Genomic DNA, 12,389 nt, shown 5'->3' on the forward strand with positions numbered 1-12,389 from the left:
GTCTATTCTCTTTTGCTAATCGAGATTTTGGTAAAACCAGAGGTGACAAAGGTTTTGGAGACATATTTTTTGGTAACTTTTGAGGCGAGTAATTTGCATTAAGTGGACTTCGAGTAGCTTTAACACTTTGTGGTCGTTCAGACTTTGCTTCATTTAATTCTTTCGTCTTCATAACAATATGTTTTCCGTCTTTGAAAATTGGTGATACATGCTCAGCTTTACGCTTCTTACTACTTAACTGTAAAAATGTAGTATTCAAGCCCTTGTTCTTTCTGAAGTCTTTCTGAACTACATTCGAAGACAACTGTTTTGTCTTTTCAGTAGGTAAAGCTTTAGGCACTCTTCTTTGCAATGTTGTTTTACAACTGACTGTCCTCATAGTATTGCCTTTTTCTGTCGAAGCAGAATTTTTACTGGCGCCAAGCTGAACTCTCTGTGTTGATTTAACCAATTTCACAGATTTCACAGGTTTACGGTTGACGGAAGCAGTATTGGATTTTAAAAGACTTTTAGTCTTTTCACTTGGTTTGAGATTCTCAACTTTTGGAGGTACTGTGGCATATGACTGAAATGTATTCATCAACTCAGAATAATAACCTGCGCAGATGGAAAGCGTTCGCTCAAATTTTGCATTGCACTGCAATGATTTTGGCACATCTGATTTCTGTCTTCCTGCAAATTCTTCACTTTCATCTATCGTACATTTTTCTGTAATAGCTGACGCTGCCTTTGCTGCATCAAAACACCTCTGTCGTTTCTTTCTTAATTCCAATAATGTGTTCGCTGTTAATTCTTTCTCGGAATACGACCCTTGATCATCCTTAGAAGACGTTGCCTTTCTATTTAAGCTGTTTAATCTACGTTTGTAGAATTGTTCAGTATTCGGAGATTTCTTGTTCTTTAAAATGTCCGATCCTGACAGTTTTTTGATATTCTCATTTTCTACCAAACTTTCTATCATCAGCAAAGACATCTGTCGCTCAGATGCAGTTAAATAAGTATCACTTTCGGTTGGACAAGAAGTGAATTCCACTGACGGTGTACTGGGTTGGCTATTATCTGGACATTCCTGATCCGAATACAGTGCATTACAAAGATTTTCCCACTCAAGAAACGAAGAGATACTGTCGTTATTTAATTCTTTATCAATTTCTATTTTCTTTGGAGATAGATCATTCCATACTTTATTGCTTTGTACAAATTTGAAGCGATCCATTTTTTTATTTTTGTCTGGAGACTGATTTAAAAAATGTGGTTGTGCCGATACAATGTTTGAGAACGCTGCTTTGCTATCTTCTTTTCTGTATTGGTTTGCATCTCTTGTTCTTTCGTGAGACTCAACCTCTACACTATAATTTTGTCTTTTCTCTTCTTGCATAGACAAATTGGTATCACAAAGTAAAAAACCTTCAGGAACAGATTCGTCTTCTATAAATTTACACATCTTCTTGAATTCTTTTGTGAATTTACTTAAACTCATGCCAGATTTATTGCCCGAATCACATTCCATAATCGACTCTTCTATGATAGTCACTAATTTCCTAGTAAAAGCTTCTGGAGAGGAAGCAAATTTTTGCAGGTACCGTGTTGGAATAATATCATCAGTCTCTGGGTTTCTCTCTGCACCAGAAGAATAGGTTTTATTCAAAACAGATAAAAATGATTTGCTTTGATCTTTCAATTTAACAACCGTTGCATCATGACATTTATTAAAACTTTCTTTCCTAATAGTAGACTCGCTAATAATTGTGTTAAAACTTTTGATTTGTCCTGGATATGGGGTTGATTTGGGGCAATCGTCAATAAATGGAATGCACCGTACATAAGGACTTTTAACACTTTCGATAACTCCTTTTTCAGACTCGCTAAAGTCAGTTTCCCAACTTTCAGAGAGTTTTGAAGTGGAGCTTACGACACTACTCGATGAATAGTCAGTTTCTGATTGAACTTTGAGGCACGCTTTATCCTCTACCGGTGGAGTTATTTTAATAATAGGTAAATGTACATCTTTTTCCTTTGGGAGCGTGAAAAGAGATTTAAGTGAATTATATTTTGTACTATCAATACTGTCTTTAAATTGTACATTTTCTTCTGTACTTTGTATTACATCAGAATCATCTTTAAAACCTTTTAGGGACAATACATCGTGTTGTTCACTGATATCTTTCTTGGATGAAACATAAATACTTTTATTAAGTTCGTTTGAATTATTATCACTTATTGGTACGGCTCCGGAAGAATAAATATCTTTCGTCGATTTATGTTTAGTAAGTGATGTAAAAGTTACAGGAAGACTAGCCTCCAATGCTGGAACATGTCCTGCTAATATTGTAGAATTTAGAGTGGAACCTAAAGAGGATACAGTTTTTTCCTCCGATAATTGATGTCTTCTTGGATTATCCCAATTTCCTGCTAAAATAACAGAACTTGCAATCTCCTGGGACTGCTCGGAAGATTCATTACAAGATACAATATCTCTATTTGCATTCTGTGTCTCAAACAGACTCTCGTTTTCATCCGCATTGACTATGTAAGTGCCATCCATTCTTCTTTCGAACAAATTACTTATAGAAGTCATAGCACCTACAGATCCACAACCAAGGATATATTAAACTAAAAATAGAATAAATAAATTGTTAATTCTACTCCTGCTCACCTTGCAGATTATGAATTAGTTAGGAATAACAAAAATTAATGACATTAAATTTTACAGACTTCAAAGACATACCTATAAAACAATTTCTTGGTTAAGCCATTTAAAGAAATATTTTAAATCTACTCTTCTTCTTGACCAGTCATCTACATATACAACACAATGTATATTATTACCATACTTTTATTGTTAATAAATCAAAGAAAGGTGTTAAAAAATAAAAATATCTCACTCTTACCAGTTTTTAACAGATACCTGTTCCCACGTATTCACCGTATTCACTACATAATACAAAAGGGCAAACCGACAAAGTATTTCTTTGTTTCTCTGTTCAACCCCTGTCCGTTATCGAATATTCCAGATTTATCCGTTACTGCTGATGAAATCAAATTAACAGGCACTTTTTGAAATTCGTAAACAAAACCCTTCGACCGTGTAAGCATAGATAGCCCAACATGAGATTTATTAGCAGGGGGTCTATTACGTAAAGCAAATTGAGCGAAAATGTGAAAAATGAGTAGCGCACGGTATTACGGAGCGTTTTTAGGGGTGAAAATGCGAGACCATTCATATGAATTGGCTCGACATAAATTTTTAAGCGATATGGTGAAGCATAGACTCGAGTCCTTTCCATTACTTTTAACGGCTTTTCAACTTCCCGCCTTTCCTGCCTATAACACACTACCTCTCAACAATTTTCGATTTACAAGGTACATATCTACTTTTATTTAACAGTATTACTAGATCGGAAATGCTAGTGAAACGCTCTGGGCGTTTATCAGCGTTTATTAAGTATTTTTGACGAGGGCGCTCACTTCTCGCACTTTCATCTCACGTGGGTTTATTCGACGAATTACGTATTCGCTGTATGAAAGAACGAGATGATTAGCACTTCCGGTCTAGTAATATTGCTAAATAAAGGTATATACCTTGTAAATCGAAAATTGTGAGGTAGTTGGTTATAGACAGGAAACGCGGGAAGATGGAAAGCCGTTAAAAGTAAAGAATAGTACTCGAGTCCATCTATATTTTTATATATGTATTACATTCATATTTACATGTACTACAATTAGAAGTTCAACATTATAATTTTCTTATCATGTCATGTAAGCATGAATTATTTAATAGTTTTCAATGTTTGATAGTGTAATATAATCTCCCAATAATAAAAACTAACCTGTACATCCTAGTAAATTCTCTTGCTTCAATTGAAAATAGGTCTGAGGCATCACGTAATTCCCTTCTTCTTCTTGGAAGATGGTGTTCACGGTGTTCATTTTTCTATCTTTTCTTGTATGCTTTACTAGGGTTGGGTAATTTCATAATTTTCGAAGTTTTTGACGTATATTACGTGAATCAAGTAGTTTACCGGAGAAAACGTGGAAAACCAGGAGAACGTATCAAATATGGCGGACAAGACAGACGTAGAGCATACGGTATCCGCTAGGTTATAAACATCCATCGTGTCCATTTGTTTCATTCCATAATTTACTTTTTGGTCTTCCACCTTTACTCCACTAGCTCGAGAGATCAATTTAAGCAGAACAACCTTCCCCATCAAGCTGAAAAAGTGATGAACTCCTCACAAAAACTCCAAAACCCTGTATCTCTTCGGAAAAAAATCGCAGCCACTAGCTCGAAAGATCAATTTAAGCACAACAACCTTCCCTACCAAGCTGAAAAAGTGATGAACTCCTCACAAAAACTCCAAACCCTGTGTCTCCGCCGAAAAAAATCGCAAGCACTAGCTCGAGAGATCAATTTAAACCGAACAACCTTCCCCATCAAGCTACCGTGGACGCAATTCGCATCGCGAAAAAAATTCGCAAACATCCTTTAACATATTTTAACATCTTCTACCAACAAGTGCAGAAAGCTCGATTTCGATTAACTGCCCGTGATGATTTTACCAAAAATGGCTGCTTCCAGGTGATCCACCTAAACCTGCAAAGGGGCACAAAAGTACAGGTAAAACGGAACATCGAAGAAACACCAGGAAGTCGCCAGATTCTCTGAAGTGGCCCACCTAAAGCTGAAAGGGAACACAAAGGCACAAACGAAACCATTGGGAAAGCGAGAAAGAGACGGTGATACAAGTGTTAATAACTTACTAAAGTTACCATTAAAGTCAAGAATATTTCGCAGTGCATCGATCTCGTATAAATGACCCAGTAAAAATGTATTCAATTATACATTACTTGGCGTGACAAAAATCTAATATATTTATCTTACTTAAATGCAGACTCGAGAAAATTTCATGGAAACGATAGTTCACCGTCTCTCCCTGTCAATCCAGAAAGAAGGATATACAAAAAATGAGAGGGACAACGTGGCGAAAAAAATGAATGACTGTCCATTCGAAAGCATGGAAGGCCATCATAGTTGCCCTCTTCTTAAGGGGCCGCTTCGGCATATAGCCTCTTCGACTCTTGCAGTCTCTTCGGGCAGAGCCCCCTACGTCTCGAACGCTTGGCAATCACCTGATTTTTCGAATTTGAAAAAAAAAAATTATTCCGCGAGCAGATTCAAAAACTAGCAAAACGACGACCTGCGATCCGAGGATGCGCAGTCCGAGCGTATTGCACATTTATTCGATTCCCAAGCGCGGTCTAATTAATTTTATTGCTGAAAGAATATTGATACAATCGCGGATATATCACAGGGTGTAAATTTTCCATCCTCCGCGCTTCCGGAAGCGCGGACGATGGAAAATTACCCCAGGTTCAGGATCTCCTCCCAAACCCCCAGGAAGAGATCCCGCCCTGGCCCTACCTACTTACATCTAGACATTCACTCCAGGCAATTAGCCTACCTATATAGCTATATTTAAAAAATCAACCTCACTCATTCCAACTCACTCACTTCACGATTCTCTCTCATTCCACCCGGGGACAAATAGCCTAATCTAGGGAGGACATCCCGGGATGCCTCCGACCCCCGAGCTCAAATCTCTCGCATACATCTTTCATCGGTTGCCANGCGAAACCGATGGCCCCGAAGTCGGAGGGTCGTCCGACTTCCCGGCGCATGATAAAGAAACGCGAAACGTAATCTACCGCGGACCCAGGAGAAAGCTATTCCTAGTCTAAATCAACATACAAGAAATAAGCAAAGTTCACACGGCCACTCGCGAGTCGGCGGGAGGTCACTCCCCGTCCATTCGCGGTCCCTCAAACAAATCATAACATACAACCGATCCCCGTGCCGGTACGGACCTTTCGTCCTGCGACATGAAGGGATCGGAGGAAAGAAATGTTGAGACTTACCAACGGGACGATTCGTCTTTTTCTGGCGGTACTCCCCCAGGAGATCCCTCCGCAGAGACCTGGGGTTTCTGGCCTCCTCTCCATCTGCCTCCCTTCGACGTTGGCTCTGGCTGCATTCCGTCTTTGTGTCCGCTTCTACTGCTTCCACTGCTTTCACTGCATTCGCTGCATTCGCTGCATTCGCTGCATTCGCTGCATACGCTGGATACAAGCATATTCAAGCCTCGGCTCCATCTCCACCTCCGCCCCGATGATGGAATTGGGTGCATGCTTCTGCTGCCTTCGTTGAATTCCTTTTCTTTCGCTGAACGATATTTAGTCCATGGCACTCGCGGACCGTGCTCACTGTCGCGCCCTAACCTCATTGTCTTCGCGCCGGTTCGGAAACTGCGCGTACACCCCACCTCGTCATCTACGAAGCCTCCCTTGCACCTCGTTACCTTCTCTGAATGCCGTCGATTGAGAATCATTGTACCATGTTGATATAAATTTCGAACGTAGTATGCAATACATCCCTCGCGCCCCCCACCATTTTCTTAACTTTTGACATCTCACCGCGGCAAATTTTCAGGGGCTACTGGCGATCCGCCGGCCGCGCCGCAAACCCCGGCCGCGACCCGACTCCGTGATTGGACGACGTCACCGGCCCGATAAAGGACCGTGATTGGTCGATCCTTTGCCGGTGGCGTCGTCCAATCACGGAGTCGGGTCACGGCCGGGGATTGCGGCCCGGCCGGCGGATCGCCAGTTGCCCCTGAAAATTTGCCGCGGTAAGATGTCAAAAGTTAAGAAAATGGCGGGGGGCGCGAGGGAGGTGTTGCATACTACGTTCGAAATGTATATCAACATGGTACAATAATTCTCAATCGACGGCATTCGGAGCTCGTAACGAGGTGCTTCGTAGATGACGAGATGGGGTGTACGCGCAGTTTCCGAACCGACGCGAAGACAATGAGATTAGGACGCGACAGTGAGCACGATCCGCGAGTGCAATGGACTAAATATCGTTCAGCGAAAGAGAAGGAATTCAACGAAGGCAGCAGAAGCATGCAGCCAATTCCATCATCGGGGCGGAGGTGGAGATGGAGCCGAGGCTAGAATACGCTTGTATCCAGCGTATGCAGCGAATGCAGCGTATGCAGCGAATGCGTACGAAACCAGAGGGCAGCATACGATGCGATCGCGCGACCCTGCCCGTGAGCAATCTCCCAACTCATCTCTGATTATACTTACCCAACCTTGTGTTTTACCATTTCGCTTAAAAATTTGTGTTGAGTCACTTCATATGAATGGTCTCGCATTTTCACCACCAAAAACGTTCCGTAATACCGTCAGCTACTCATTTTTCACATTTTCGCTCAATTTGCTCTACGTAAAAGACCCCCTTCTCCTCACTCTGTAATGCTTTAAATCGGCTGTGCTGCCATTTAGTGTCCCGCTTTGTTACTATTTATTGGGTATCAAGCATCAATATGGGAACTGGGTTTCTATGAAGACATCTGTATTCTTTTTCTAAGATTTGAACGATGCCGTTTTCCCACGTGTCGGTCGTCTTTAACCTGCAAATACTATTGTAAACAATTTGTAATGTAAGTGCTCAAATAGATGCGTAGTGGAAATAGTTGATAGTACTTACAAGTTACTGTCCGAAATTTCCTGCAAACTACGCGTGAGTCAATATCCTAACATTTGAATTATTCGATTTCAATTTTTCTCTATAACTTGTCCTGATGTTTACATTTGGGTGTAAATAGAGTAAACATGTGGTGTGCGTAATGGAATGATTTGAAGGTAAAATTAACTTCTTGTTTAAGACTGTTATTCATTAGCGAAGCAGTGACACAACTAGGAAAATATCTAGGAATGCAAAAACATTGGCGGTTTCTGTAATGATTGTTGTTGTCGTTGAAATGATATGGTACACAACCTAATTTTACACTTTATACTTATTCAATTGAGTTAATATCAAGTACCGCTTTACGGTTTATTGCGAAACTTTTATTTTATATTTGGATATAGCGCAGATTTCAAATAAATACTTTGTCAAAAATATATATTTTTAAATTTTAGACAAATATATTCATTGGAACAGTAATGTTGAGTTGGCAACTAAATGATTGTGGATTTTGTTGATAGATGGTATTAAAAAATCTGCAATTACTTAGTTGCCAACTCAATATAATGTCTTTTAATTATTTAAATCTGTTTCTATTTAGTACAATATACTAATGAAGTTAGAATATAATTTTCTTTTATCATTGCAGATATGTCATGCAATTTTTGGCACAATGGAGGTTAAGAGTATTTACAATTTACCAATTACGCCATTAGTGACGGCTATGTTTTCTGTAAAATGGTCGGAAGATAATCAAATATCTATAGCAACGGAGAAGGGTATTTATATACTTGTAAGTCTTATAACATTCATTAGAGGCTTGAATCTATTGCTTTGTTAATAATTTGAATTAAAACATTATAGTAGTACTACTTGAAATACTTCATGTTTATCTACAATTTAACACGTTGAATGCCGTGGAGGTCACCGGTGACCGCCAACCGCCTTGCGATAGTACACTCGTCATTTGTTTTGGCATTCAACGTGTTAATGTAAATATTTCATTATATCTTCTTTAACGTAAACATTATTTTGCATTTATATTGATTTACCCTACTGTTTATAAAGTATTTTAAAATTTCTAAAGGAAATACTTATTAAGCCTAAACTTTAAAACATTCTTAACGGAGATTTAATTTGGTTTAAATACTTGGATGATATATTTCAATGAGACGATTACATGTGATCGTACAATAATAATGAATTTGAAATTTCTGAACAATAATTCAATACATTTTATATTCATGGCTTTATTCTGGAATTTTGATAAGCCAATTTATTTTGGTTTTCAGGAATTGAAGCCCACACCATTGTCTACACAGCAAGCATTTATATTCTCCCGTTCTTTTATCTATCCCTCTGAATGGTCACCGATGAAAGAGTTTTCATCATGCATTAGTTCCACGGTATGGACTTTAGATCGTGAGGAACTTTATCTTCTATTAATGGAGGAGTTTATCACACCTCGACTACCAGATGCCAATGAAGCTGTTCCAAGAATCATTGATTTGGCATGGTCTCCTCAGCGATTGGCTTCACCTTTGAACTGTCTCCTTGCCATTATCACATCAATTGGAGCTGTCAATTTATGCTATAAGCCATCTAGATTTTTCAAAAAGTGGCCATCCATATGTAACTTGTCGGAGAACTGGTTAAATGCTATACAGGAAGAGCTAGAAATAAATAATATACCTTCCATGGACAAAAGCTATCGATACTCAGCATTGATAACAAATGCTAGACGTTTACAAGCAACTGCATTGACATGGAGCAATTTGTACGAACATCAAACATGCTTTGCATACCTTACTATTGCATATCGCAGTACAGATATAGCAATATGGAAAATTCCAAAGATACAAGAATTTAGTGAATCAATTTCACCGATTATAGTTTTCAAGACAAGAATGAAGCATGATGACAATATCAAGATTAATGTTATTCGATGGATCGACCTTTTATGCAATAGATGTCTTATAATTTTAGCATATTTTAATGGTCTAATCGAAGGTCTCTGTATAGATCGAAATAAGGATGATTTTCAGTTGGAATCCTTAGAAAAATATTGCTCTTATGCAGACCACATTCCTGTAAGCTTTATGGAAATACTAAGTCACAATGAGAATGGGGCTAAAGTTTTAGTCTGTAAAAACTGGTTCTTAATGTTATTGGATATTGACAACAAGGGAGTGTTATTAGATCTTCAGTACTTACAACTTGAAGGCTACTGTATATCTGGTACGAATGGTATTATGTCATGTTTTTTGTGAATTTGAATTTTGTATTTTTTTGCATTACATTGATTAATTTGAAACTAAATCCAAGTACAATATGATGAAGTAGTTGCTTCATTGTGTTTTTGATCTTATGGTTTATTGTTTCGTCATAATCTAAAGTAGAAACCTTTGTAACAGTATTTTTCATTTAAAAAATGCAGAAGCATGCAGCCAATTCCATCATCGGGGCGGAGGTGGAGATGGAGCCGAGGCTAGAATACGCTTGTATCCAGCGTATGCAGCGAATGCAGCTTGGTTCATATATATGTAGCGAAGTAAAGTTTATTTACGCATTTCAAATGCAGAATGTATACTATATTTTAAATACATATTTACATAATTTAAGCCTTAATCCAGTATCTAAGAATATGAGAGCTTCCTTTTTTTACTTTGGCTTATGATTTGTCTGATATTTATAATCTTTTTAGGATTAACATTAATCAGTGAGGATAAAGTTTTAGCTACTACCCAGGATGGAAAGCTGTTCTATATAAGACTGAAGGAAGGGCGCTTAATCAGTAGAATGGCAAAACATAATTTCCCCAAAGATCGAATGCAATATTTGGGACTAGCAGCATCGCCCAATCGATGTATCGTTGTCAATGTAAGTAGTCCACATTGCATGTATGATCACTTGGTAGTCCGGGAGCCAACAAAACTTCGATTCTGCACCCTGGAGGGAACGCTTTGGGATCCATTGGAAATAATCAGTCGAAGCAAAATAACTTCTATATCGAATAAATGGGACTGCCTGGAGCTGCTGCGTTTGAAAGTCATCAAATCTGGAGATCTTGATTCAGTAATTCCAAATCGGTGTCAAGACTCGGAGACGTTATCGATATATAAGCTGCGAGTGTTAATGTGGACTTCTATCATCACAGAAGCTGTTAAAATGAAGAGAAGTCAACGTAGCTTAGAGACTATAACCGACGATATTGTAGAAGTGCAACCTTTAGTGACCGTGTTTGCAATTTCTGATCACGTTCAGCGTTTAGCTAAATCTTCAGCTTTGACGGAAAATGATCTTTTGTGCATTATGTTAGTTAGAATGTATTTAGATGTGTACCTAGCAGGTGAAGATAATGAAAGTAATCCTGTCGCAGATTGTGCCAGAAAAACATTAGAAGTAACGTCTCACATAAGGACACCAGAAGTAGAGCTCTGCGAGATCTGTGGGGATGTTATAACAGAACTTCACTGGTATCTTGTTACATGTTCTTCGGGACACAGATTCCCTAGGTGCGCTTTAACATTTCTCCATGTATCATCCCTAAGATACAGGTCGTGTCCAATATGTCTCAGGGTCTTACATCCATGTCTTGATAGATGGTATGAATGTCCTAGGTGTCCTTTTTGTGAAGTTCCTGCATTATATGATGATCGTATTGTTTGCGATAATGATCTTGTTCATCAGGAACCTTCGATGCAACAGGGTTGCAGATGAAGTAATTCCTGTTAAAAAGCATTGTAGAAATGAACTGAAAATAGACAAGTCTATTAAGGTCAAGTGAATCCCTCATATCAGTCGGCTTGAATATGACTTCTTTTTAAGGGTATTGGATCGAACTGTCTAAGGCCCGTATTCATAGTCCGGACTTAAAATGCAGTTCAACTGCGATTTGCGTGAACCTTGCTCAAGCCACAAATCGTAGTTCAAACGACTCCTATATTCATGGGCATTTCTCAAGACTAGCTCAGATGAGCCTCGATTCACGTGAGTCTTTCATTTTCCGTTCAAGTAAACCACGATTCAATCGCGATTTACCATGAAACGAGTTTTAAATAGCAAATTGAACGTGTACGCATACGTCGATTGGGTATTCCTTCACTTGTCATAACTATTTGACGTCTACGTGACAGATAAAATAAATAATAGTTTTTTCCGCGGATATAATATTTCGTGTGGAAAGCGAAATTGAAAGAATGGAAGAAGGGAAGAAAGACAAATATATAGTGAAGTTGAAAAAACATTGCTGAAGGAACTTGTATTAAAAAATAAAAATATTATTGAAAATAAACATACTGATAGTGTCAGCAATATGAAGAAAAACGAAGCGTGGGAAAAATTATCAGGCGAATATAACCAATGTTCTTCTATAAATCAAAAGGTATGAATACTTTTTAACTGAAAAATCCATAATCAATTCATTGCAAGAATTTCTTGCAAAGTCATTCTAGTGACTTAATTTTGGAAAGTCGATGTTACTTTCATGTTTGATACTTTTATTTTCTGTGCTTTAGGCTACAATAAAACAACTGCAAACATTATGGAAGAACTTAAAACATCGTGAGAGAAAAATTGGTAGCTGAGAAGCAGCATCGATACCGTACGGGAGGAGGACCAGGACAGCAAGTGTTTCAGTAGATCCACTCATAATGGAAGCTACAACGAGCCTGCTGGTTGAGGTGCCAAATGCAATCGACAGTGACACGGCAGAAATTGTCCAGAATATTGGTATTTAATTGAACTTATGTATATGTGATGTACATTGTGCTATTTGTAAAATAATACAAAATATTTTTATCTTTCACATTTATTCTGTCCATTATTACTAGATAACGATTTTGCTATTCTAAAT

The 12,389-nt window shown here is 38.3% G+C and overlaps 2 protein-coding genes across 7 annotated transcripts; one reads left to right on the forward strand and one right to left on the reverse strand.

Moving 5' to 3' along the window:
• Positions 1 to 16: 16 nt before the first annotated feature.
• Positions 17 to 3,040, reverse strand: LOC105701504 (the record flags this gene model as incomplete). Its single annotated transcript, XM_012428303.2, has 3 exons — positions 2,892 to 3,040; positions 2,729 to 2,799; positions 17 to 2,613 (listed from the first exon to the last, which is right to left on the reverse strand). A coding segment is annotated over exon 3 (2,562 nt), but the record flags the coding sequence as incomplete, so codon positions are not given.
• Positions 3,041 to 7,340: 4,300 nt separating this feature from the next.
• Positions 7,341 to 11,488, forward strand: LOC105701502. 6 transcript variants are annotated; one of them, XM_012428299.1, is made up of 4 exons: positions 7,341 to 7,710; positions 8,184 to 8,327; positions 8,827 to 9,772; positions 10,239 to 11,488. In XM_012428299.1, the coding sequence occupies exons 2-4, from the start codon at positions 8,208 to 8,210 to the stop codon at positions 11,252 to 11,254; spliced, it is 2,082 nt and encodes a 693-aa protein (XP_012283722.1). In that variant the 5' UTR covers positions 7,341 to 7,710; positions 8,184 to 8,207; the 3' UTR covers positions 11,255 to 11,488. The 6 variants fall into 6 exon arrangements, with proteins under 6 accessions (XP_012283722.1, XP_012283723.1, XP_012283724.1 ...); XM_012428300.1 differs by having other exon boundaries at positions 7,341 to 7,588; XM_012428301.1 differs by having other exon boundaries at positions 7,341 to 7,508.
• Positions 11,489 to 12,389: the final 901 nt, after the last annotated feature.

Source organism: Orussus abietinus, unplaced genomic scaffold (genome assembly GCF_000612105.2).
Source record: "Orussus abietinus isolate OABI.00-Male unplaced genomic scaffold, Oabi_2.0 scaffold665, whole genome shotgun sequence".
Classification (NCBI taxonomy): domain Eukaryota; kingdom Metazoa; phylum Arthropoda; class Insecta; order Hymenoptera; family Orussidae; genus Orussus; species Orussus abietinus.